The 26,822-nt window shown below is 36.7% G+C and overlaps 2 protein-coding genes across 3 annotated transcripts; one reads left to right on the forward strand and one right to left on the reverse strand.

Moving 5' to 3' along the window:
- The first annotated feature begins 49 nt into the window (after window positions 1–49).
- On the forward strand, window positions 50–3,430 carry adi1 (acireductone dioxygenase 1). The gene is made up of 4 exons (XM_034018608.3): window positions 50–359; window positions 721–840; window positions 955–1,134; window positions 2,272–3,430. The coding sequence occupies exons 1-4, from the start codon at window positions 240–242 to the stop codon at window positions 2,395–2,397; spliced, it is 546 nt and encodes a 181-aa protein (XP_033874499.1). The 5' UTR covers window positions 50–239; the 3' UTR covers window positions 2,398–3,430.
- Window positions 3,431–4,892: 1,462 nt separating this feature from the next.
- On the reverse strand, window positions 4,893–26,759 carry trappc12 (trafficking protein particle complex subunit 12). Of its 2 annotated transcripts, none has more exons than XM_034018605.3 (12): window positions 26,662–26,759; window positions 24,245–25,470; window positions 22,157–22,273; window positions 16,765–16,878; window positions 14,540–14,678; window positions 12,612–12,724; window positions 11,317–11,389; window positions 9,918–9,991; window positions 8,056–8,154; window positions 6,662–6,765; window positions 6,215–6,302; window positions 4,893–5,305 (listed from the first exon to the last, which is right to left on the reverse strand). In XM_034018605.3, exons 2-12 carry the CDS (start codon window positions 25,457–25,459, stop codon window positions 5,063–5,065), a joined length of 2,379 nt encoding a protein of 792 aa, XP_033874496.3. In that variant the 5' UTR covers window positions 25,460–25,470; window positions 26,662–26,759; the 3' UTR covers window positions 4,893–5,062. The 2 variants fall into 2 exon arrangements, with proteins under 2 accessions (XP_033874496.3, XP_058881799.1); XM_059025816.1 differs by lacking the exon at window positions 26,662–26,759 and adding an exon at window positions 26,589–26,607.
- Between the last annotated feature and the right edge of the window lie 63 nt (window positions 26,760–26,822).

Consider the following 26,822-nt stretch of genomic DNA (forward strand, 5'->3'; position numbering starts at 1 on the left):
GCACATTGGTTACCGCACTCTCAGCAGCAGATGGCGGACCGAAATCTCGAAATCTCGTTTGACTGCACTTGGCTAAATTGGTCAGATTCTGCGCAGAATGATCTCTGTGAACGCTGTGCCGCACGGTGCTCTCAAACGGAAGTTACGTTTTTATATAGGAGACAGCCAGCAAATCAGCAAAGAAGTGAGCTTATCTTTTCACATTTAAAAAATAAATATCTATTATTTTTTGTTTAAACATGGTGGAAGCCTGGTATATGGACGACAGTTCTGAGGACCAGAGAACTCCACATAGGCTGGAGCCAAACATGGCCGTTTCTTTGGAAGAATTAGAAAAACTTGGGGTTTTGTATTGGAAGGTGAGGTTTTTAAGTTGTGTAGTAAATATATATATATATATATATATATATATATATATATATATATATATATATATATATATATATGAAGGCTACATTTAAAAATATATATATAAAAGTATGCATTGACAGCAACGAAATGCGACATATAGCCTGTACCAGTAACTTGGTAACATACGTTCCATAGGATAAATGCAATATAGGTGATTGCAGATGTTAGACAACATTTTAAATGCTTGTTTCATACTGAGTAGAACAGTGGTTGAAATTAAAAAAAAAGGTGCAGCTGTTTGTTACTAGTTTTGTAAAGCGCCTGCTATTCATAGAAACACTTCAATCTTAATGTTTTCTATCATTCCAGCTAGATGCTGACAATTATGAGACGGACCCAAAACTGGCAAAGATACGCGAAGAGAGAGGCTATTCTTACGTGGATATAATAGAGATACATAAGGACACACTCCCAAATTATGAAGAAAAGGTACAGCAAAAAACAAAACATGAATGAACAAGAGACCGCTTACATGTTGGGATAAGGCACCTTTTTTCTCTCCATGTGTCTTGTAACTGGCAAGGGTCTTTGTTTGTCTTGCAGTTAAAAATCTTTTACATGGAACACCTGCACCTGGATGAGGAAATCCGATACATTTTGGATGGAAGTGGCTACTTCGATGTGAGGGCCAAAGATGAGAAGTGGATCCGAATTGCCATGGAGAAGGGGGATATGATAACGCTACCTGCTGGAATCTATCACCGCTTCACACTGGATCAAAATGTGAGTTCAGATTTCCCCAGAAACACAATACAGGCATTATAAATGCGTCCAGCTGTGCATGTTAAGCCGGGTCCACACCTGTCTGAGCGATCAGTTGCGCAACCCAATTGCTTCCGAAATTGCGGAACTCAGTGTCCACATCTCAGCAATTACTTGTGCAGTTTTTTTTTTATTTTATTTTTTTACATTTTTATTCGATCTACAAGGTGAGGTAGTTTTATTTTTGGTTTTGACAACTGAGTTGACACTTTTTTTTAGTTTTGTCCCGTGTCTACAAGTTTAGAATTGTATTTATTTTTTGACAACTGAGGTGATACTTTTTTTGGTCAGGTTGTTAATTTGTCCAGTAATTAACAAGGAAGAGTTGGCTGTTATTATTTTTTTCAACTGTTGTCATTTTAAATGCCATATTCCCTAAACAAAAAACAAAGCCATGTAAAAGTTTTTTTTTTTTTTTTTGCTTTTTTTTTTAATTTTTAAAATTAGCGCTTCTTTATGACAGGATATGCAAGCCGTGCATTCAGCATTATAAGAACCAATCAGAGTTTGCGAATTGCCACGTGATCGCCTATTTCTACAGGAGGTTGCTTGGAAACTTCATGCAACTGGTTGCAGGGACTTCCACATATAAGCAACTCTTTTGCATGCAACTGATCGCTCAGGTGTGGACCCAGCTTTACAGAATTAACCATGGCTATGTTTACAACAAAAGAGGTAGCACACTGTGCTATTATTCCTCAAAAAAAATCCACTTGACCCTCTCCTTTTTTATTTTGACATGGGTTACTTTACAACAAAGTGCTGCGGCAGTGTTGTTTTATGGTAATTATAGGGGGGCCATGCTTTTAGATGTCACACATACCATTAATTAAATATGCATAAAAAATGGTGTTTAAAAGGACTTTGTAAAATTTTAGAAATTATTACAGAAGCATTCCAATTTTCCTTCCTAATTGTAGCCATCTGGTTTTACAGAGGATTCTACTTATCTCAGCTTTTTTTTTTTTTTTTTAATCTCAGAGGAGGGTCCTATTAATTGTCATCCCCTTAATTTCAGAATCTTATCCTAAAATAAACAGTACACTGTAGTTCAGACTAATTATTCACTTGACATTATGCTTTCTTCTTGTTTTTTAGAACTACACAAAAGCAATGAGACTCTTTGTCGGGGAACCTGTTTGGACAGCACACAACCGTCCAGCTGATCATTTTGACTGTCGAAAGGAGTATCTTAATAAAATTGCCTCTGCTGTGGCCTCTTAGAATATGCTACTGCCTTCTTAGTATTCATGATAACCTTAAAATTAAAGTAGGTTGCATTGGTCAGAATATATATGAAGCTTTATTAAATCTTGGTTTTAATATCTGTCTTGTGAATGGTTAAAACACCATCCCGTGACAGATCATAGTTTGTACTGTAACTGCTGAAGTTCTTAAAGTGAGGGTTTATAGGCGTGGAAGTTTAACACAATGGAGTTTATCTGTTTTAATATTCCTGTTACTTTGTTTCTTTTCTTAAGGCTTTATATGTCATTTTGGCATTAAAAGCAAAGGGTGGCGAGATGGCTACGCCCTGTGGAAAATATACATGTCAGGTACGGAGACACAACTCTGGACATTTTAGCGGATTCGGAGACTGCTAATTTGAGCTGAGTATGTAGTCTATTGACATCTTCCAGAGTAACATTTTTTTTTTTTTTTTATAAAATAATGTCAGCCTTCGGTCAACACAAATCCTGTCATACACTAGTTTGTATCCACTATAAACCTAATCTCATCCATATTTGTAAGCTATAATATATTATATACACTACTCTGTTTAAATGATATAACATCTCCTTAAAAGTTGAAATGCTGCGTCCTTGTGGTCTTGATTGGTCCAATATGATGGGAGAGATGTATATTTATCACTGCAGGACAACTTGGATACTGTTATTTGTTTTACAACTAAAGCTGCTTTTACATACTTTAACTGACATTTTATTTCTGGGGGTAAAAATGTATTGTAAATAGACTTAAAATGTGTTTCTTTTATTTTTACCTTGTGGAGACGGGCAAGGGAAAGAGATCATAGTTCCTCTTACACAGTACATACTTTGTTAAAGTTTATCAAAGCGTTTGTTTTGCAGTCGATTTTGAATAGTGTGACCATAGGTATAGAGATGGTTCATGCTACATGAGGATGCAGAATTGATGTACAACTACATCTTTGTTTTGTAGACTTAAGTGTTGAGAAAAATTGATTTATTGTATAGTGCCTCTATTCAAGTTTTAATAATAAAATACTGCATTTGAACGTAGTTGTCTTAATTATTTGTAGGTATGCAATTCCTAAATATTGATTATGTATGTGACAATGACCAACTAAGTTTCAGCAGCATTTATCATTCACTTTCACCTCATTGTTAACTTGTTCATGTTTCAATATCAGTCCATGTCTGAGATCCCAATCTATAGCCAAAAGCACCAGTAGATCGAAGTTTTCTTCATTTTCTTTGCAGCTGTATAGGGCAGTTTCTCAAGCCCTGCATATGTTCCAAGTGAGTTTTGGCGTAGTAGATCTGGCTATGTATCGACTGCTGAGGGGTGTCTTAGTGTTCTCCACGATCCTTTTGAAAATGTTTCTAGCATACTGTATCAATGTTTTACGTAATTTAGTATAAAATCCTCCCTTAGATGCATCAGAAAGACCTCGCACATTAACTAAGCAATTTACTAAACTAGTTTTCAGGCAACTCTCCTCCCCAAGGCCAAGTAGTAATAATAATAATAACTTTAATTTAAATGTAGCACCATTCACACCAAAGTGTCCCATGGCGATGCAGTGTAAGCATAAAAACAAGATAACAAAATCTCAGTTCATATTTCGAAACCTAGGAAGCCTAAGATGAAAAGACAGCCAAAAAGAGGTATGTTCTGAGAAGTTTTAAACTGAGAAACTGAAGTAGAATTTCAAATGCAACTGGGCAGTTCCATAAGGGGCAATGCAACTAAAGCTATGCCTACCAAGAGTAATACACTTAGAGCTGGGGTTTAGACCCTGCCACCAGCAGCTCCTTTTTGTTAGCATTTAATTTCAAGAAATTACCTGATATCCATGCTTCTATTTCAGCCAGACATGCAGATAGAACCACTCCAGTAGAATTAATTTTAAGTGAGCTTCATCTGCGTAGGAGTGAAAATGTAACCCACGCTCCCGTATAACATCTCCCAACGGCAGAATATAAATATTAAAAAGGAGAGGGCCAAGAACAGAACCCTGCGGGACTCCATGAACTACTTGAGTGGTAGAAGAATTGGAACCAGCATAAGACATGTACTGATGTGGATCTGACAGGTATGAGCAGAACCACTCAAGAGCAGTTGTCCTCGCTCACCAGATATTCTAAATTAAAATTAAGTAGGTTATAAAACCAGCATCCAGATGCTTGGAGGGAAGTGTACATTGAATGCAAATAAAATTAAGTCAAATCACTACCATTCATTTTAAAAAGTAAACATTTTTTTCATTTTTGCATTCAAATGTAGATGGTTAACTTTTTTAGGTTACTGTGTTTGAAATTTATTGACAAGCAGTTATAAATGGGGTTTACGGCTTCGAGCCTATTGACAATTGGCATTTCAAAATATGTTTGATGCAGCTCAAGATATCTGAACCCAATCAGATATCTTCAATTCAACAAAAATATTTGAGTTTAAGATTTTTATGATTGCATAAATCTTGTACAACTGAACTGTAAGATCTGTGAGACATGAGATACTGCATTTGTGTAGTCTTTATTCGTAAATACAAATCAAAACTAAATACATTTTTTTCATCAATAGAATTTATCTTTTTATTGTTAATTATATACACTTTATTTTTTTTTACATTCCACCTTCAAGCCATGAAACAGAAGAATTCAAAGCTCTTGTAAACACACTCACTCTACAGCAGCTTTAGACACTGAATGTTAAAGCTATCTCCCTCTCTGCAGGCAACAGACTCCAGCAGAGCTTGCTTTTTCTGCATGCTGCGTGAGGACTCCAGTTCATACATAGTCGTGAGGTTAAAAAGAACGCTCTCGTGAAGGTAGCGTTTGGGATCTTGCTGGACTAATCCTTCTAATTGCTTGAGGGAATCTTTCAATTTACCCAAATACAGCAAGCAGACAGCAGCATTGTTATTTGCCTAAAGATAATAAAAATAAATAAAAAAATACTTGTTATAAACAGCCGACATTCATGATGGCATAAATAAGTTATCTTCTGCATATATGCGATAACATGTTGCCATTGGTCACCCCATGACATAGTTAACATGCTTGAAGAAACAGCTATTTTGCCTTTGAGTTTAGTCAGAATTTTAGATGTTGTATATAAAAAAGATAAATATAACATGTTATTTATTTTTGCATTCGTTTTGTTTCATTGTAACCTTTTTTTTGTACTGTATGGTACCAGTATGCTTTTAAGGTGAAATAAACTGCTAGTTTGTTAACCCTGGTTTTGGCTGGCAGCTTAGAACCATGACAAAACTTTATTACTCTTTGGTAATTTGGTTAAAAATATTGTTGATGTATGTACGCATTTACTAAACGTAAATGTAATGTAAATGTAAATGCCTTCTGGACTCTACTTTAGTCCAGAAGGCATTTACATTAGTTTATGCCACTTAAGCCACTCCTTGAATCAGAGAAGGCTTTGGAGAGGCTGCCTGTGTCGTCAATAGTAGCAATAAAGATGTTTACACTGCTCTTTAAAATAAACACCCAACAAAATTGAATGAGATTAAAAAAAGATTCCAAATGAAGTGACCATTTCGGAATGATTTCTTTGTTTGATGTCTGACTATTCTTATAACTTCCCTATTTTTTAATACTAGAATTTACCAGCTTACACTTCAACTTTTTGTAATATTTATTTATTGTAAAGCAATGGGCCTTTATCAACATATATAAATAATATATAAATGTGACATTCATTTATGCATACAAACTATTATTTTTTATTTTTCACATGGGTGGTTTAACTTAAGATACACATTTACAAAAAAATATTGGCTATAGTGACAAAAACAGAAAGTTAGAGTAATACTTGCCACAGGGTTAGAGGGGTCTATTTTCAAAACCTCTGAAAACGAACTGTGTGCTTCTCCATAGTTATTCTGACTTAGGTATACAAATGCCCTAATGGAGAAACATGAACAGAAACAACAAATAACTGGTTATTAAACACTATCAGTACTTTTTTAAAACATGGACCGATAAGGAATAGGAACATTCACTTGTATAGGACAAATTAAGTACTTATTTAAATTAATGAAATCTGCACCATAGACATGCAGCAAACAAAGACAAAGGAATCAATCCTTTCGCAATAGATGGTCTATTATCTGAAAACAAATGTACAGAGTTTTTTGGTGGAGTCAATGCTTCTGAACCTGCGTGCACTTGAATCTGATTAAAACCCCACCCTGATTCCAGCTCAAAACTCAGAGGCATCAGTGCATCAACACAGACCCACAATAATTATTCAAACCTATTACCTGTTCATTAAAACCAAAGTACTTTGGTTTGGATCATCTCCTTTTGCTGTGAATACTTTCTCCATAGACTGGAAATACTTCTCTGCTGTTTTAATGTCACCAATCTAATAAATAAATAAAAAATACATGAATAAAATCTACTGTAAAAAGCTAATTTGTAACATTCTGAGGGGAATCATTTGAATGGCAGTAGTGTAATAATATTTCAGTAAGAGAAATTAGAACAATAAAAAACAAACAGGACGTTCACTTATCTGGGTGCAATACAAGGGTCTCTGCAGGGCAAGTAATTCCATGAGAGACAATGCAAAGATGGAAATATTAGATTGCTGTAAACATTCATCTTCCTTAAAAACAAAAGCTAAGTAGCTCTTGAATGGGTTGTAAACATGAAGTAAAATGGAGATGTGAAAAAGGTTGAAACAATGTTGCTGTGAAATGGAAATTTTTACTCGACAACACTGGTAAAGGTAAACTTAAGAAAGGTAAGAATACAGCTGTGTACCAAACATTACGACAATAACTCAATGGGTATTATCTCTACACAACATGATCTCAATATGGCTACCACATTATGCCACATTATGATGGTTAGCTACATGTTTAGCATGCAGGGTTTATCTAACCCTGCAAATATGAAATGACTACCTCAAAGGAAGACAAACTAGTGATGTTAATGCAGGTGTTAATAAGTGTTAATGAAATGCTTTCCACAAACAGTACTACAAAAATAAAATGTTAGATGCTGGTGTGTCAGCTCATTAGTAGATGAGATTGTGAACAAGGAGAATAAGATTGTTCCTTAAATATTAAACTGGAGTTTTCACTTGGTAAAAATACAGGGCTTTGCTTTAAAAAAAAAATTTTTTTTGTTGTTTTAAACAAAACAAGGAGTGATATGCAAACTCTTGTTCCACTTATTTTATTTATATAAAAAGAGGTGTTTGAAGGAACTACTAGAAAGCACTGCGACTCAGCAATTTCTTGCATTACTGGTCATTTTAACGTACTACATAATTGCTTTGAAACTGAAACATGCCTTTTTTCCTATCTTACATTTTGATGCAAATTATTGTTACTGTTAAAACACTGGACAGGCCTATACAAAAATACCCACCAGGTGCTTAAAAAGAGTCAAATATCAAATGCCCTTCCAGCAACACTTCTGGATAGATTTTTGGTCACTTTCCCATAACAAAAATACCTTGGCATTCTAACCAAACAGATTATTCACTGTTAAAAGACAATTACTACTGTTAGTGTTTTAGATTACTGTTTGCTAGTTAAATTTAGCAAAATTATGCAACATGCCAATTCAAGAAATACAGGAAAAGTTCAAGATCTAAGCAACAGCATTTCTTTGGTGCACCCAAGTAATTTTTAGATGAGCTCACCTGGAGGAAAATTCTTCCAATTCCACTTAGAAGCTGGGGTTGTTGCTCTGGTTCATACTGGATGATTGAGTGGTACACATCTACTGCTAGCACATAATCCTAAGGGAACACACAATGCAGAGAATGTATACTCTTGGCAATAGCATTAGGTGTACAGCAGTCATGGATTTCACAGCTTTCATCTAACCACATGTCAGGCCTTCTGGTAATAAAACAGTTCCCATTCCAACAACATTTTGACAAACTCCGGTAACATGCCAAGCAACGGTGATGCCATCTGATCAAGCTAAAACAGAATACATCAGGAAGAAATAATATAAGGGATTTTTGCAAATGCTTTTGGCTCATATTTGCTTTAAAAATAACGTGTGTAGATTAGGAAATGTTACATTCACAGAAGAATAGGCTTTACGCTTTGTGACCAATTCAATATAACTCTTCATTAAAATCTCTGGCTATTAAGTACACATCTCCATGAAGACCATTTCTTGAATTTAACAGATGGATTCTGCTGCATTTTTACTGTATAACATGCAAAGTAAGTTATTCGGGTAAATATGAAGATGCCACCTTTATACTGTAATTATAAATGACTAAAGTGCATTATATACTATTTTTATTTATTTATTTTTAAAACATCAAGATCATTCCTTGTAAATGTCAGATAAAAACTGTCTTCGCAAATAGTTTAAATTTGTGATTCATATTTACTATGCATATTTGTGTATGGCAATACAGTACACTGTATTGTATTTTCTGTACACTGCAACATTTATTCCAGCAGATGGCACTATTTGTCCAGATTTGTTGTCATTGAAAAACATACATTTTCAGTACACAGCTTCAACTGTAACAGGTTCAAGGTAACTAGAACCAAAAGTAGAAGCTCAAGTCAAGCTGTGCAAGATTGATTTTAAAAACCTAAGATGTATTCTTCCATTACATTCTTGAGGATAAGGGGAAACAAAAAATACCTGGTACACTTTTTTAGGTTGAGAATGAATGTTTTAGCAGAATTAGATTGTGAAATGATCCCGTTCTCACCAGCAGGCATTACAGCTGCTGTACAGTAGAGAAAACCTGAAACAACCCTGTTGTTTTTCAAAGCTTACAAAAACAGCTACGTTTTTTGGTATAAATACTTTTGTATTTATTTTTCTACTTTTGCTAAGCATCATTTTGGGAGCTTGTGTCCCTAAATGCAGAAACCTGCCTGCTTTCAAGGTATTTTTCTGACAAAGAAAAGCACTCTAAAGACTAAAAAGTCAAAGAAGGTAGTAAAGACACACAGAGAACTGTGTTTTAGTGCAAAACTGGACATGATTGTAAGACAGCACATTAAAAAGGCTTCCTTTATAAGGGTACTGTTCTAACAACGATTCTGATGCAACAGACAATGACGTTTTTATACTTCTATGTTTTTATACTTATTTACATTGTTTCAGTTGTACAGGTTTTGCATGTACATGATATACCTGTATATACACACATTTATTTTCAAATATTTGTTTATTTCATTTTCTATCGTTTTTTGAGGTTGCGCTTTATGTAATATGTCTGTATATAAAAACATTTCTGTTCAAATGTCTGTTTATTTACAATGTTTCGGTTGTGTAGATGCTTTATATGACGTTCCTGGATAAAACTGTGACTTGTATTCAATTGTTTGTCCTTTCATGATAATATTTGTTGTTTTAATATGCCGGTCAAATTGACTGGTCATGGTTGTTCTAGGTATGCATATAAACGATAGCTATTGACATCATTCTAACTTTCTCTTTTGCTCAGAAACTTGCGATCGTTTCCAGCCCCCTGTACACAAGTGTATACGGTAGCTCTGCAGCTTGCAGCCGCCCACGTACCTTCATCATTAGCAGACAGTTTGCCATGGAGTACATCACCCGGCACAGACGTGACCTCCACAGCTGAATAGCAGCTGCAGGAAACAAAAGTAGCTTGTGAGACAGTGAGGCAGCCTATTTTATAACCATCAATTATTGGAATTTACACCCCCAAAATTAAAAAATAAAATCATCCCGTCTGCTCCGACATTAAAAAATGAGAGACTATATATTGAAAAGGGACATTTAACAAAAACAAAAACAGACATTCAATGTAAAAAAAAAAAAAAAAAGGATTTAACTGTTCTACAGAAAGTGTATCTAAAACTGTACTGTGGAAAATGAAACGAATTGTGTGCTGTGCAGATCTAATTTAAGAGAAAATTAGAGAAAATATCTGGACAAACAAGGATGTATAAATACTAAGTTACCTGCAATATATATCTATATTAACCCCAAGATTTGCTCAGTTGTATTAAAAAATCTGCTTTTTAGACAATGGTCAGACTAAACGCAGTCTGGGGGGGGGGGGGTTGGGGAATAGCATATTGTGCGAAGCTGAGAGAGTCATGGAGCCCCATGAGACAACAACAAAAAACTGCAGAGACAGTACTGAGAGGCAAGGCAATCCAAGGGAAAGATAATGTTAATGTTAAGGGCTGCACTGCTATGAATTCACAGCAGCATCTCTCAATGTGTTAGAGAAGTAATGACTCATAACCTCTGAACTCCCAATTAATTATTCTCACTCTCTCTCCCTCCCTCCCTCCACATTAAAGGAAGTATGGTGAATCTGACACATACATTGATTTATTTTGCCTCACTTCTGGCTTGGCTTCTATAGCAGTGTTACTTTGCAGCTTAGAGGCTCTTTAAGCACTTTATAGAGAATTATGTATTAGTAGTGCTTGAATCTTAATTGCATTTTTTTTAATTTTAATTTATTATTATTATTATTATTATTATTATTATTATTATTATTATTATTATTATTATTATTAATCAATAAGGCTGCCTGCACAGTGAAGAGATCAAACATTGTCATGTTGCAATTTTCTTTTCTTTTCTTTACATTATTTTGTTGATGTTTTGTTGGCACTCCTGACTCTGTAATGGTGCTGAATTGGCAGCAAATTCTCTCTATTTATCCACGAAGCAGGAATAGCACAAGCCCTGGCAAGCTGAGCTTCCTCACATTTGCCTGCAAGCGTGATTCAAGCCTGCCTTATTTGTGAAGCTTTACTGAACACCATGAAGATTTCAGAACAAACGCATTACTAAATATTGCTGTACACCATGTATCCCTGCAATCTGTTTTTCAATATACTGACGATAATTTTGATATTAGATTTTTGAATGTATTTGATGTTTTACCTACATATGGCACAGCCACTTGATAATTTAGTTTGAATATGTTTACCTTGTCTGTTCTCTTGCGTTATGTTAATCATACTTCCATCTTCTGATAGTTCATTCTCCAAATTATCCAAAATCTGAAAAAAAAGGTCCTGTATTAATTTTTTTTTTCTTCCTTTTTTTAATTATGTATATGAGGTGTGTACAACTATGGTTCACAAGTGTTATTCCATCAGTAACTGCTAAAGACTTGGATAGAGGATTCATTTGTCTGATTTTTTTTTTTTTTAATGTATCAGACAAAAGCTGCTCGTTAATATATCAAACATTATTTCAGGTAGTAAATAATGCATACAATTTTAATGCCAGACTGCACAGCTTTCTAAAACCTGTCCATATAACTATAATTAATTTGAAATACCATATACAGTAGTTTCCGTGTATAGGAACACCTCCTAAGAGAACACTTTGCCTAAGAGAACACCCTTGTGGTGAAACGGATTTTTACCATTGTAAATGTTCCGCCTAAAGAAACAGGAACTTTACTTAAAAGAACATCTTGGCACTGATAGCAATTCGTTCACAACGGATACAGTACTCTTTTGTAACCTGATAACACATCATCATCAAACTTAAATTAAAATGTTTTTTTCAAATGTGACTTATCACAAGAGTGTCTTGAGGCACACAGACTGGTTTATTAAATCTTTCCAGAACCACCATCATATCATTGACCCGTTTTGTCAAGTTCCAAGAGTGTACCTCATTGCTACAAAATGGCATGTAAACAAACAGTAAAATGCGCCACAGTTTCTCTTGCTACAAAAAGCTGGAAATTGTTCAAGCTCTTGAAAAAAACCTGAATAAGACACAAGTCGCCGAGCAATTTGGTGTTTCCTGTTCTGGCGAGTTGCTTCACCATTCTGTTAAATAATCTTCATGTCTTATTCTGCTGCTACATGTGTAGGGGTGCCATGTTAATTCAGTTTGACAGTTACTTTATTATTATAGTTTGACATACACTTGCTTTTTGCTTTTCTTTTACTTATTTAGTTAATTTCATATGTTGATACAAGTGTGTCATGACAAGTAATACATATTTATTTATTGATTGATTCATACTGTGTCTGGTGGCTAACTCTGTCTTAGAGAACACTTCAGCTATAAGAATACTTTCCTTGCTTCCCGAGGGGTGTTCTCTTAGCCGGAGACTATTGTATCAAAAATGTACATTTTGGTAGACTTAACCTACAATAAATTATTGTTATAAATATTGTTTCAGATTATTCCTTTCACGCAAATGTCAAACGAGTTTGACACTAATTTTACACCCTTCCAGTGACCCTACTGTTTGCTCACCTTTAAGGCAATCATTTTCATGCTGTGTAGGCGGTCAAGGGAATCTTGTGCCTTTCCGAGATACTGTGGCAGCTCAGCATGTAAAATCCGCATTGAAAATGGAACCATTGAACCTAAAGATTTAAACAAATGCATGTTCATTGAACAAAAAATATACAGTATTTTACTTAATTATAAAATATCCATAATCTCCCATTCATTAAATACATCGGATTCAATAAGTAATGTTGTCCACAACTCTCAGTATATACTGCAGGCGAAACACGTAAATTAGTCAGTACCAGATTTGCACAGCACAGATATGATTGGGATTATTTTGACTTTAGATCACCACCCGTCTTTGGCCAAATCAATCACAAACAATTAGTATTGTGCCATAACTTGTTAAATGGATGAACCGCCCAAACAAATAAACCATTAAATGGCCACAGCTTTGTATAATTTGTTTCTACATTTACAAGTGAGAACCATTTCAGTTGCCCAATGAAGCCGGAAGAAAGTATCTTTGCTCCTGAAATTCTAAGGTGAAGAGGATTTTGCTCCCAGTCTACATGTTCCCTCAGAAGTAAAATCTGCAATTAAATAAACATCTTCTGAAGTCAAATTCTAAACCAACCAACTAAAGAGATGCATACTTTTATATCCCTTTTGCATTGCTTCTGGACTGTCTCCATTTTACCATTTTAAGCTTGTTTGAAGTGCTTTGTAGTATTTTGTGATGATATGTACTATCTACTACTTGTAATGCACTTTGGCCTTTGATTCCACCTTGCTTTCAAAGCATATACCCCCTGCCTTTTCTCACAAGGCTCCTGTTTAACCTTAACTGGGTTGTTTGAGAACATTAAAAACATTTTACAAGCATCCCTTTGATTGCATTATCCTCCTGTTTTTAAGGTTATTTTATGATAACCATGGATTGGATGTTGATCTAATTCAGGGGGATTCCCAAGTGCAGTCAAATGCTCCAACAACAAGATACAGCTCCTATTGGGGTAATGGTTGATCAAATGAACCGCTCACAGTAGTCACCCACATGTACCATATAATAATGTAATCATCGCTAATGGTTTTTACCCCGGTTTTCTCCCCAATTTGGAATACCCAATTATTATTTTTATCCCGGTTCACCGCTGCAACCCCTCCAAAACGTGTTCCTGCCAATCCGTCATTTTTCGCACAACGGATCCACAGCAAAGCCAAAAGACCTATAGTGCTGGAGGACAACACAGATCTGAATGGCTCCACTGCAGACCCGCAGGCGCCCTATCAGCCACAGGGGTCGCTGGTGCGCTGTGAACGGTGGATTGCTCTGCCGATCTAATCCCTCCCTACCCAGGCGGCGCTCGACCCATTGTGCAATGCCCCCTAGGAACCCCCGGTCACGGTCGGCAATGGCATAGCCTGGATTCGAACCAGGCTATAGGGCGCATCCTGCACTCCTCGCGGAGCGCCTTTACTGGATGCGCCACTTGGGAGCCCCCATACCACATTTTGTAATCTGCTAGTGTTAAACAAAGCAACTAATTTTACCATCAATGTAATTATCTGTCATCTCGTTGACAAGAGAGAGTCTGATAACAGTTACAATGGATATTGTTGCTTGGCATTTGGGATAAGACGAACCTATATTACTTTCAGCAAAACAGCAACATTACATTTGAAATATATTTTATCAATGCCATGCAAAGGACTGCTACATGATTACCACCATGTGCATAATGACATTAAAAGAATGTCTTTAAATGGAAGTCTTAACAGTGATTCCAAGCTCATGTGAAATGCTGCACTGGTTGCATTTCACACCTACTAAATCCTAAATAATACAATGCTGAATTCAAATAGCTGCTTCTGTCTCAGTATAAAACCTGGACAATGAAAACAGGCGATAAACACTGAAATTCCAAAACACTGGAAGTTATTTTTACCTCTGCGTCCTGCATATACATTCGGGTAATATTCGTAGTAAAGGTCTGGCTGGTCAAGGTTTCCAAATGGTTCAAACTCCTGCTCAGCATTTTGAAACAGGCTTAATTTGGTTAGTAATGCTAGCCTTACAAACCAGAGCTGCAAAAGAAAGATAACAAATATCAGAATAAGTGTTTAGCTTACTTCATTTAAAACTAAAAACAAAAAAAAGAAACAGGAATGTAATTTTGTATTATTTTATTATTACTATAATTACTGTATTATTAGAACACTCACTGTGCACCCCATAGAAAGTTTGACACAAACTCCAGGGGGCCCCATCCCACCGGTTGAAAACTGCTACCCCAGATCTATTCCAATTCAGCAACTATTCATGACTTTGAACTCAAATAATAAAAGTAATAAAAGACGGAACCTTTTTCTTGCCTTAGATTTGAACCATTTTTATAGAGTAGCAGTCACTCCTAGAATGATATGACAGTAGTCCCTCTGCACAGCAGAAACATAACCTAACAAAAATGTATTTTGTGATACTCGTAAGCAGTTGTAGGTGCAGCGGTGGCTTTGAAAATGTATAAAAGCTCTCCTTACAGGGCAGCTTAATTACAGTAGATCTCAAGCAAGCACAGATCTGGGCTGGGCTTTCCCATGTGGCATTTAAACCTCTGAGGGAGTGATTTGATAGTTCAAACCCCATGCACATTTAGCCCAAGAGAAAACACAAACAAAAAACCCAAGATTAAAACAGAAAAGCCAGCCTACTAAATATGAGGTGCTTTTGTGATGACACTGGAGAGTAATCTTCTGCGTTTCAAGTTCGGGAACATATCTTTAGGGAGTTCTGCCTCAGTGCCCAGGAAGTTGCCATAATCATATCAAAAGTGTGCTTTAGCATTGCAGTGTTAAACAAGGATAATGGAACAAAACTACTCAGTATTAAGGAAAAAATATTTTCAGTTGTTTCAAAGAATGAAAGTTCCACAGGGTTGACTGTGGTTTACATCAACCAAACCATGCTGCGACGATGAAACTGTATGACTCTTATACCCTATTTCCACAATGTGGGTTTGAGGTGCAATGGTTTCACAACATACTGAACAGAATATTTTTTAAATAAAAAAATGGGTAAAAAACAAAGAGAAGGGGGCTCCCGAGTGGCGCATCCAGTAAAAGCACTCGCTAGAGTGCAGGATGCGCTCTATAGCCTGGACGTCGCCAGTTCGAGTCCAGGCTATTCCACAGCCGACCGTGGACGGGAGCTCCGAGGGGGCGGCGCTCAATTGGCCGAGCGTCGTCCGGGGGGAGAGAGGGTTAATTCGGCCAGGGTGTCCTCGGCTCATCGCGCACCAGTGACCCCTGTAGTCTGGCCGGGCGCCTGCGGGCTTGCCTGTAAGCTGCCCAGAGCTGCGTTGTCCTCCGACGCTGTAGCTCTGAGGTGGCTGCAGAGAGTAAAAAAGCGGGCGGCTGACGGCACACGCTTCGGAGGACAGCGTGTGTTCATCTTCGCCCCTCCCGAGTCAGCGCAGCGGTGGTAGCGGTGAGCTGAGCCTAAAAATAATTGGGCATTTCAAATTGGGGAGAAAATAATAAAAACTGATTGGCAACGACTAAATTTAAAAAAAACAAAAAAACAAAAAAAAACAAACAAAGAGAAACCAGGTTAACTGTGATTAATTATCCCAATACAATACACTCAGTATATTCACTGAAATCAAGGGTCACAGGATTTTTGCTTGCTTCTTTTTCCTCCACTGTCAGTTAACGTTCCTTCCAATAGATATACAATTTAATTTGTTTATCAAAGTGTAACCAAGAAACCATTATAATAGAAGACAGACAGAAAAAAAAGTTCATGCATTACATTTGTTGGTTAATTTGTTCTCTTTTACACATTGCAGACAGATGTTGGTTTAGAAGAAATCCCATAATCAAGATACAGGTCCGTATAAACCTGTGGGTGTTTTAAATTGCCAATATAGTTTTAAAATAAAACAGACCTGCTTACTGACCACTGAAGGCACTTTCTAAAGCACAGGTGCCATGTTATATACAGGTGTTTGAAGATGGATAATGGGGGAATATATACATACACAAGGATTCAGCAGGGTGGCTACTATAGGTTTGACTATAAAATCAAAAAATGAAATGACAGTTACTAAAAAAAAAAAAGGCAAGTATAGATTACATTTGGTTTGACAGCACTAGATGCAAGTGGAAAACTTACCTGCAGGGAATCTGTAGTGTGGCTGGTAGGCTGCCCACTCTTCCCATACCCTTGACCGTGAGCAGTCAGTAGTCGTCCAGTCAGGTCAACAGCAGCCCTCCAGTTCTTTGTGCTCTATTATGGAGTGGACAAGGCGAAGAATAAATGAACCCATTAAATGAACAGCTGCTTGTTTGGCTGCAAGCAGGTACAGCAGAGCTACCCATTAGTAATAATGACAAGGTCAGTTTAGCTATTCGGTTTTAACTGCAATGTCATTCATCAAAGCTATGTGTAATTAGGCAAAAATTTAAACCAGCATAAAATTGAATTGAACAAACAGAAAAAACATTTTAAACAGTTAAGATGGTGCTGTTATCAGCTTCTCCCATACATTCCAGCACAGTGTGAGTGTCTCCGGCACACAGCAGACTTCATATCACCAGATCTCTCACTAGTAAATCTTCATTAGGAGGGGAAAGGAAGCTTAAAATGACTGGCAAGAAAATTGACAAAGGCAGTTGCAACTCCTGAATCAGAACAGATAAAGTCAACTTGGACCGTACATATTTTTTTTGTATGCCATGAAGTTAAAAAAATATATATATATATAATTGCTTTAACAATCATACTATGTTGTCTAATCCTGGGATTGCAGCACTGATTCTTACAGGAGAATGGCAAGGTTCAGTAGCATGAGCTTTACAATACATACAGACGTGCTCAAATTTGTTGGTACCCCTCCACAAAAAACAAAGAATGCACAATTTTCTCTGAAATAACTTGAAACTGACAAAAGTAATTGACATCCACCATTGTTTATTCCATATTTAATAGAAATCAGACTTTGCTTTTGATTTTTTATTCAACATAATATTGTAAATAATAAAACAAATGAAAATGGCATGGACAAAAATGATGGGACCACTAACCTAATATTTTGTTGCACAACCTTTAGAGGCAATCACTGCAATCAAACGTTTTCTTTAGCTCTCAATGAGACTTCTGCACCTGTTAACAGGTAGCTTGGCCCGCTCTTCCTGAGCAAACTGCTCCAGCTGTCTCAGGTTTGATGGGTGCTTTCTCCAGACTGCAAGTTTCAGCATAGATGTTTGATAGGATTCAGATCAGGACTCATAGAAGGCCACTTCAGAATAGTCCAATGTTTTGTTCTTATCCATTCTTGGGTGCTTTTAGCTGTGTGTTTTGGGTCATTATCCTGTTGGAGGACCCATGACCTGCGACTGAGACAGAGCTTTCTGACACTGGGCAGTACATTTCGCTCCAGAATGCCTTGATAGTCTTGAGATTTCATTGTGCCCTGCACAGATTCAAGGCACCCTGTGCCAGGCACAGCAAAGCAGCCCCAAAACATAACCGAGCCTCCTCCATGTTTCACTGTAGGTATGGTGTTCTTTTCTTTGAAAGCTTCAATTTTTTCATCTGTGAACATAGAGCTGATGTGACTTGCCAAAAAGCTCCAGTTTTGACTCATCTGTCCAAAGGACATTCTCCCAGAAGGATTGTGGCTTGTCAATATGCATTTTAGCAAATTCCAGTCTGGCTTTTTTATGTTTTTCTTTCAAAAGTGGAGTCCTCCTGGGTCTTCTTCCATGGAGCCCACTTTCACTCAAAAACGGATGGTGCGATCAGAAACTGACGTACCTTCACCTTGGAGTTCAGCTTGTATCTCTTTGGCAGTTATCCTTGGTTCTTTTTCTACCATTCGCACTATCCTTCTGTTCAATCTGGGGTCGATTTTCCTCTTGCGGTCGCGCCCAGGGAGGTTGGCTACAGTTCCATGGACCTTAAACTTCTTAATAATATTTGCAACTGTTGTCACAGGAATATCAAGCTGCTTGGAGATGGTCTTGTAGCCTTTACCTTTACCATGCTTGTCTATTATTTTCTTTCTGATCTCTTCAGACAACTCTCTCCTTTGCTTTCTCTGGTCCATGTTCAGTGTGGTGCACACAATGATACCAAACAGCACAGTGACTACTTTTCTCCATTTAAATAGGCTGAATGACTGATTACAAGATTGGAGACATGTGTGATACTAATTAAAGAAACTAATTAGTTTGAAATATCACTATAATCCAATTATTTATTATCTTTTCTAAGGGGTACCAACAAATGTGTCCAGGCCATTTTAGAATATCTTTGTAGAATAAGCAATAATTCATCTCTTTTCACAGCTTCTTTGCTTTATTCTATGACATACCAAAGGCATGCAAGTATACATGATAAAATAGCTTTTAATTTCATCACTTTTCAGGAGGAATGAAGCATTATTTCAATGAGCTGTAAGGGTACCAACAAATTTGAGCACGTCTGACTGCGGCTATGGAGTTCACTGGACTGCGGCTATGGAGTTCACCCATCACTCTGGGATTAAGTTTACAAATTTGTAAACCTCAAGCCATGTGAATGTCTAGCATTGGAAAGTTTGATGTAGGTGAAGAGCACATTAAAGTGGTCCAACACTTTGAACCTGCATTAAACTATGCTGCTGTATATTAGGATGCTGCCTATAAACCGAAGGCTAATGTTAGTGGATATGTTATGATCCCAACCCGAAATACGCCCCCAACTAGATTGGGTTGACCTCATATTTGGGGTTAATTCAAATATTTAGAACCCCAAAATCTTTTCATGTTCGGTGTGGGGTTGTCTTGCGAACGACCCCATCGCGATGCAGAAAATTCACCTGATCACCTGATCTGAAGAAGATCATCCGAAGACACAATATAACTCAAGCAGTGAGCAACAACGTCACAGTGCGTGTTGGTCTTCCAATTAGAGATACAGTACCACATTAGCTGCATAGTCACAACAGAGTACCATCATTTTTGCTGTATTCAGAATAAAATAACACAACAAATACCAACCTAAATATTCTACATTTAATTCTAACAAATACTAACACTGATAAAATATTCTCATTAGTACAACAATTCTATTGTTTTGGCCAGGTTACAATATTTCAATCAATCAATCAATCAATCAATCAATCAATGTATTTTTATATAGCGCCTTTCATGGCAATGTCATTCCAAAGCGCTTTACAGGAAAAAAAATAAAAATTACAAAAGTACAATGTCATAACTAAAATAAAACATGTACAAACATTATCCAAACGATTTACATAAAAATAATAATCTCCCTATTACCAAATGCTAGGAAAAATAAATGTGTTTTTAGCAGTTCTTTACATTTCTCAAGAGAATGGGAGCCTCTCACTAGTGGCAATGAGTTTCAAAGTTTAGGAACACTAGGAAACTCTGACCTCCCAGAGTGACACATCTGGTCAAGGGAACAGCCAGCAGCTCCCAGAGTGACACACCTGGTAAAGGGAACAGCCAGCAGCTCCCAGAGTGACACACCTGGTAAAGGGAACAGCCAGCACCTCCCAGAGTGACACACCTGGTAAATGGAACAGCCAGCAGCTCTGAGCTTGAAGCGCACAGCTGACACATAGCCATGTAGGGATGCGGCAAGTCCGATAAATATTTAGGGCCAGTTCCCCTGACAGTCTTCAAGGTCAACAGCAGAATCTTAAAAATAACCAGATATTTGAAAGGTATCCAATGCAGAGTTTCCAAGACAGATGTAATGTGTTTAGTTTGTTTTGTACTTGGCAGTATTCTTGCAGCAGCAGCGTTCTGGACCAGTTGCACTATTCAGATTATTTTATTAATGTTATTTGTTAAACAAATGTAGAATATTTAGGCTGCTATTTGATGTGTTATTTTATTCTGAATATAGCAAAAATGATGGTACTCTTGTGTACTGTGCAGCTAATGTGCTCACTGCTTGAGTTATGTTGTGTCTTTGGAAGATCTTCTTCTGATCAGGTTAGGGTCAAGTGAATGTTCTTCATCGCGATGGGGTAATTCGCAAAACAACCCCACCACGAACACGAAAAAAAATTGTAATTAACCCCAACCCGATCTAGATGGGGGAGTGTTTCGGGTTGGGGTCCTAATAGATACATAAACTTAGTGACTATATACAAGTATTAAAATCATAATGCTTCTGATGATTTTTTTTCTGTTTTTAACAAATACCCTTTTTTAATTTTTAGGAAAATGGCCAGCAGAGTGACAACACATATTGAGGCTGAAATAAAAGCTGCTGCTAATTCAGGGACAGGCGCTAGTTGATATATGCTTAGAGCTACTATTGAACTAATATCATCCATATTAGTGCCTGCTTGAGTTTTCACTATGCACATTTGCACCTCATTCAAAAAATGTAAGGCAATTCTATCAGGGTTAATTTCACATCACTACATATAAATAAAACGGTGGAAAAACAACAACAATCTCTTTCTAAAAGTAGCCTGCTTGACCAGAAGTATTTTAAACACCTCAGCAATGTTAGGGTAGGACTGGTACATTGGTCAAAGATAAGGTTAGGATATAAACCTGCACTTGACGCTGCTGAAGAAGGCTTTGAAAAAAATGGATCTTGACTGCATACCGAGTACAATGCGAAACATCCCGGTTCGGCACTGTGACTGCAGCATGAGTCACAGCTATGAGTCATAATTGATTCTATATTTATCTAATGAATGAATTAACGAAAAAAAAACTGTAGGCACAGACTGTAATGCTCACACAGCAAGCTTCAATTCAACACTATCATCAAGAACGATTCTATACCATAGCAGCAATGAGATCTGCTTTCATTTTGCAAATCATTGATTTGACCCCTTTCCCCATGAAAAAAAAATACAATGCAGTAACCTACAAAAAAAAACAAATAGTAATAATAATTCCCCAGTACAGCTGGGCAATGTCCCTCCTTCATGACTTGTATCTCGCATTGATTTGTTCTGAATACTTTAAACCCACCCCAAGTATTCCGTGACAGCACATTCCTGCATTTCTATTGGAGGATTGTACACGCTTGCAAGATTTAAAATGAGATTACAATGACTTGAAGTGGAGGGTTGTTCTTGCGGGATTTAAAGCTATATTACAGTTTGATAGTATTTACATACTCGTGGAATTTAAGGCAGAATTAAATTGTGGCGAAATGTAAAAAAATGTCTAAACACACTACTGCTATACAACTAATGCTATACAGGTATACTACTGTATACAGAACTTGGAGCAATTGCAAACAGTAAGGAGGAACATACACATACAACTATTTTAGGTACATTATGGAAATGACCAGGAATCTGAGCAATCAAGCCCCTGATTACCTAAACTCCTGCCTTCAGATCATTTAAATAATATAATTAATTGAATTGATGTAATTTTTTAATAAAATGTGCAGGACATGTTCAGCAAAATGAGGAATCTCTTGACTGTGCCATGTTAGTGCTGCATTTAGTCAACTTCGCTGAGACTGGTCCCCGAACTCTCTCAAGAAACAGCTGGATAAAAAATGCATTACTTACAATTAACTGCTTTAGTCCCACAAAGGATTGCTCCACAGAGTTAACTGTTAAAACCTGCCTCTTCATTGCGGCCTGCTCCCCCAAAAAACGCAGCATAAGATCCCCGACAGCATCACCCTGAAAGAGAGTCCTTGAACTGTTATACATTATATATATATATATATATATATATATATATATATATATATATATATATATATATACACACCAACACACACACAGTCGTGAACAAAAGTATTAGCACCCCACGCATGTAATTAATGTGCCTTGCCTTTATATTTTGTTGATAGTTGTTATCTATGCCACCTGCTCTTTTAAAAAAAACAAATAAATAAATAATGTAATTGTATGTAAAAATAATGTGATATCTTGTAACAATTGTAAGATGTCCTGGATAAGGGCGTCTGCTAAGAAATAAACAATAATAATAATATACAATATTTGTACACACAGACACATTTTATTATATATATATATATATATATATATATATATATATATATATATATATATATATATATATATATATATATTTATATATATTTATTTATTTAATAAATTCTACCTGTCATGAACTTCCATTGCCACAGCAGATTCAACAATACATGTTTTCTATAGGATTTCACTGACATTTCACAGGCCTGTTTAAAACATTAAATAAACCTATGTATATACTATTTCAGAGCACTATAAAAGCCTAAAAATAGTGGTACTTGCTGCCTTACTAAAACGGAGTGCTGTCATTCGTTAAAGGAAAGCATGCAACATCCCCAGCAGATGCTGCCGACATTCTGTCTGTGTTGTGAAGACTTGCCCGCACATTGAGACTGCACATTCTGCATCCACTGAATTGCAAAGTTACACAGATGTGGAAATCGATTAGACACAGTCCCAAAACTCGGTTACCCAAGGGTATCTTCCATTCTTTAATAAAGGCCATATATGCAGCACGTTCGTTGTCATGTTGTTTGTCCCATCCAGGAATTAATTTTATTAGTACCAAGTCAAAAGAAAGAAAACGTGCCTATTCGGGTCTAAAATTCTAACTGCGTTTAAAAAGTAAGCAGTAGGTTGTTTGAAGCGAGGTGGCTGTGCTAGATCGTACCTGTACTACTGATTTAACTTGGATACTACCGACAGGAATCCTTTTTGTCTGCACTGACTTTCCAGTTTGTTTTCTGAAAGCTGTTATTTGTTTAACGTTTTGTTTAGCAGCCTTTCTTAAAGTGTGATTCTGAATCTAAATAGTGATTGATCACATTACAAAAACAATTTACATCCATCTGCATGTAAAGTTTCTTTGGGAAATTTCTTGACACAGTCCTCAGCCGAAATATACTTTGCTTTTTTTTTGCTTTGTTGTCCATTTTTGGTATTTTACCTCCAAATGCTGAAAACTAGATATTAGCAACCTAAATCCAAATAATGCAATAATGGCTTTGTCCCACCTCCTACTGTACAGCACAGGTCACAGAAAAACCAGTACAGACGTACTGATAGGCGATTAAAACACCATTGTCATGTGAACAGTAAACAAGAAAATTAACTGCTTTGGAGTTTGTTTTTTTTTTGTTTTTTTTTTAATGGTATTTGTGTAAGGACGTTTTTTTTTGTTGTTGCCTAAGTGGATAGGACAGCGAAGGAATACAAACAAAAACCTATCTACAGAATTAAAACACTGTTTGCTGTGTGCAGTAGTTCTTTTAAATTATGTTTATTTATTTATTTATTTTTTTCTCTGTGTAGTAGTGCTGTATGCATTAGCCCCTAAAGAGCCGCTCAATTTCCAGATTTCCGTAAAATCGCGAACTAGGTAGACCCCTAATTATAAGGAAGGAACAAATTTGGTTGTTTAGGACAACTAAAAAAAAACATATCAAACTAGTTTGATCCACACAAACCTTATTCCCACTTGGTAAACAATTACATCATTAGACAAGGGGTCCTTAGATGTCTACACTTGTAAGAGACCCTTTTTGGCCACTGTTATACTTATTTATTTATTTATTTATTTATTTATTTATTTATTTATTTATTTAACATACAGGACACAGTTCACAACGATATATATCGTTATGCTAGATTTACCTGAATGTTGTCAAACTTCAAACCGGGCATGGTCAGCTGCTCTTTCTCAATAAACACTGTGTTGTACTGCTGAGTGGTGACAGAAATCAAAATCTTCCTTGTTTCTTCTGACGGGAGCCAAGCATTATATCTTCTGTCTATTTCACTCATGTTAAGGGCTGTGGCAAAAGGATCATCGCTGCCTGCAAAAGCAGCCTGTATCTGTGAAAACTGAGGTGTAATTTCAGCAGAGGATAGCTGAACAGGCGACTCAGGGGGAGCACCCCCAAAGAAAAAGGTAGGAGTAGCAGGTTCTTGGGGAGCAACTCCAGTTGGACAGGACAAAGATGACAGTCCTTCTGGTATTGAGGAATCTGGGGAGATTGCGTTAGGATTGCTAACTGAAATGAAAGAAGATGAGGTTGTAAATGAATCAAAGAAGTCTGCTGCTGGGTTAGAATGGCCGTTGTCCACAAAAAACTTGCTGAGACTCGGACTTGGCTGGCATACTAATGGAAGGAGTTTGTTAGGGGTTTCAATGCCGCTACCAAAACTAGGTGACTTAACCATTGCAGGTTCAAACCCAGCAGGCATCAAAGACTGGGCTTGGATTTTAGGCAGATTACCTTGACTGAAGATAGTACACACCGGGATGGTTCCCTCTTTTGGTGACTGTTTACCTGAACTTGTAGATTCTTGTTGCTCAGTCTTAACAAAATCATAATCATTCACTGTTGGTTGGCTAGGGGTTTCAACCACTATTGACTCTTCTTTTGGCTCGTCCTGTTTCTCATCATGTGTTAAGGTTATCTTTGAGATTTCTTCAGGTTTTTCCAAACTTTCAAGCTTTGTCTTCTCACCAGTAGCCTCGTGGTTTTCTTTATTCTCAGTTTCTTTTATCCCAAAGATTTCCCTTTCTTCATCCTGTTCCAAAATATCCTGCAGACTCTCCATCTGACCAAGGTCATCTTCACTGTTACTGGGCGAGTCCGATATCAAGACGCTTTCCATCATTTGGTCATTGAGTTTATCCATAAAGCTCTCTGAAATATCCTCTTGCGGCGTGACAAATGCTTCCCCATCAAGGTCAATGTTTTCCTCTTGGAAAAGCTCTTCTGGATGATGGCTTGACGTCTCTTGGTGAGATGTTTGGTCACTTTGTTGACTTTCCATTTTTCCATTGATGTCAAGTGACAGAGGTTTTGCATCTTTAGCGTCAGAGTTGGAACTATCCATAGTTCTTTGCACTACGAAAACAAAAATGCAATTAGTTTTATTACACCTTATAAGTGATATGAATGTTCTTCACTGGTAGATTACAAATGGCAAATTTTAAATTAAACTTTCATTTCACTTCTTTAAAATGCATATATTTTAATGTATTGGCTATACAAAATCATAAACAGATGGTAATAATACAAGACCTCAAGAGAAAACTACTTTAGTCAAAATGGCACCATTCAGAGGTTGAAAATGTTCAGCATTATACACTTTAGCATAGGTTTTCAGCAAAACTGCTTGTAAATAATGATGCTGTTACCTGCCAACAAACACCTTGGATTATTGAAAACACATTGCAAAAATTGGTTAAAAGTGAGTTCCAACCCAAAAAAGGGTTTGGAAAAGGGGCCTTCACCTTAAAAACATTGAAAAACAAGCTCCCCCTTTCAAACTTTATTTTCATATTGACTTGGGTTAAGCCAGTTTATCCTGTGTTCACCAAAGTACAACATCGTATACAGCAAGTGGTGTCCCAATGCATATTGCACAAGAAAACAAAAAATGGTGGTGGCAGGATACATTTTGGCTTCAAGTTTGGAAAACTAAACTACAACAACATGGTAAAAGAAGTGAGAATGTTGTACTACTGAGAGGCAGGGCAAATCTTCAACTTATGCCAATATAAGTCTAAACGGCTCACAACAGAACTATACTCTCTATTCCTGTAATATACACACGCTTTGTTATATTATTATTACAGTATATTGTCACTTGGGTTGATCAGCAATACAGCATATTATAACAAATGTAATACATATTATAACAAATGTAATACATAAAATTGCCATGACCTGTGCTTTTTACTAGGCGTGATGTTTTCAGAAAACAGACCATAGAATATCAGTTAACGTTAAGCGCCGTAGTTTGCGCGCTTTGAACAAATATATCCTCCCTAGGTGCCTAGGATGAATGCACAGAATCGGGATTCACAATACTAAATACCTGTATAAATAAAATCGAAACTCAAATAGAAAATACGTAAGAGAAGCTGATGATAGTATACAGTGTGATCAGTTCAACACACACAGGTACCAAGCAGAATTAAGATATCAAACGTCGTACTGTTAAAAAATAATTCACTAACCTACTCATTGTGTAGATTACATGTTTATAATGAATATTAATTGCATTTCTAAAACGTAAACACGCTCGCTTACCTTGTCGCTCTGTTGACAGCAAAATAAAACTGTGTGCATGCACAAGAAGAACAGGAAGCGAAAAGGACGGAAGCTGACTTGTGTCAGATGTCAGGCTAGACCGCAAGAGTGTATTCACGAAAAGCTTTGCGATTAAAACATAACTAGATTAAGTAACTTCG

The sequence above is a fragment of the Acipenser ruthenus genome, chromosome 6 (assembly GCF_902713425.1).
Source record: "Acipenser ruthenus chromosome 6, fAciRut3.2 maternal haplotype, whole genome shotgun sequence".
NCBI lineage: Eukaryota > Metazoa > Chordata > Actinopteri > Acipenseriformes > Acipenseridae > Acipenser > Acipenser ruthenus.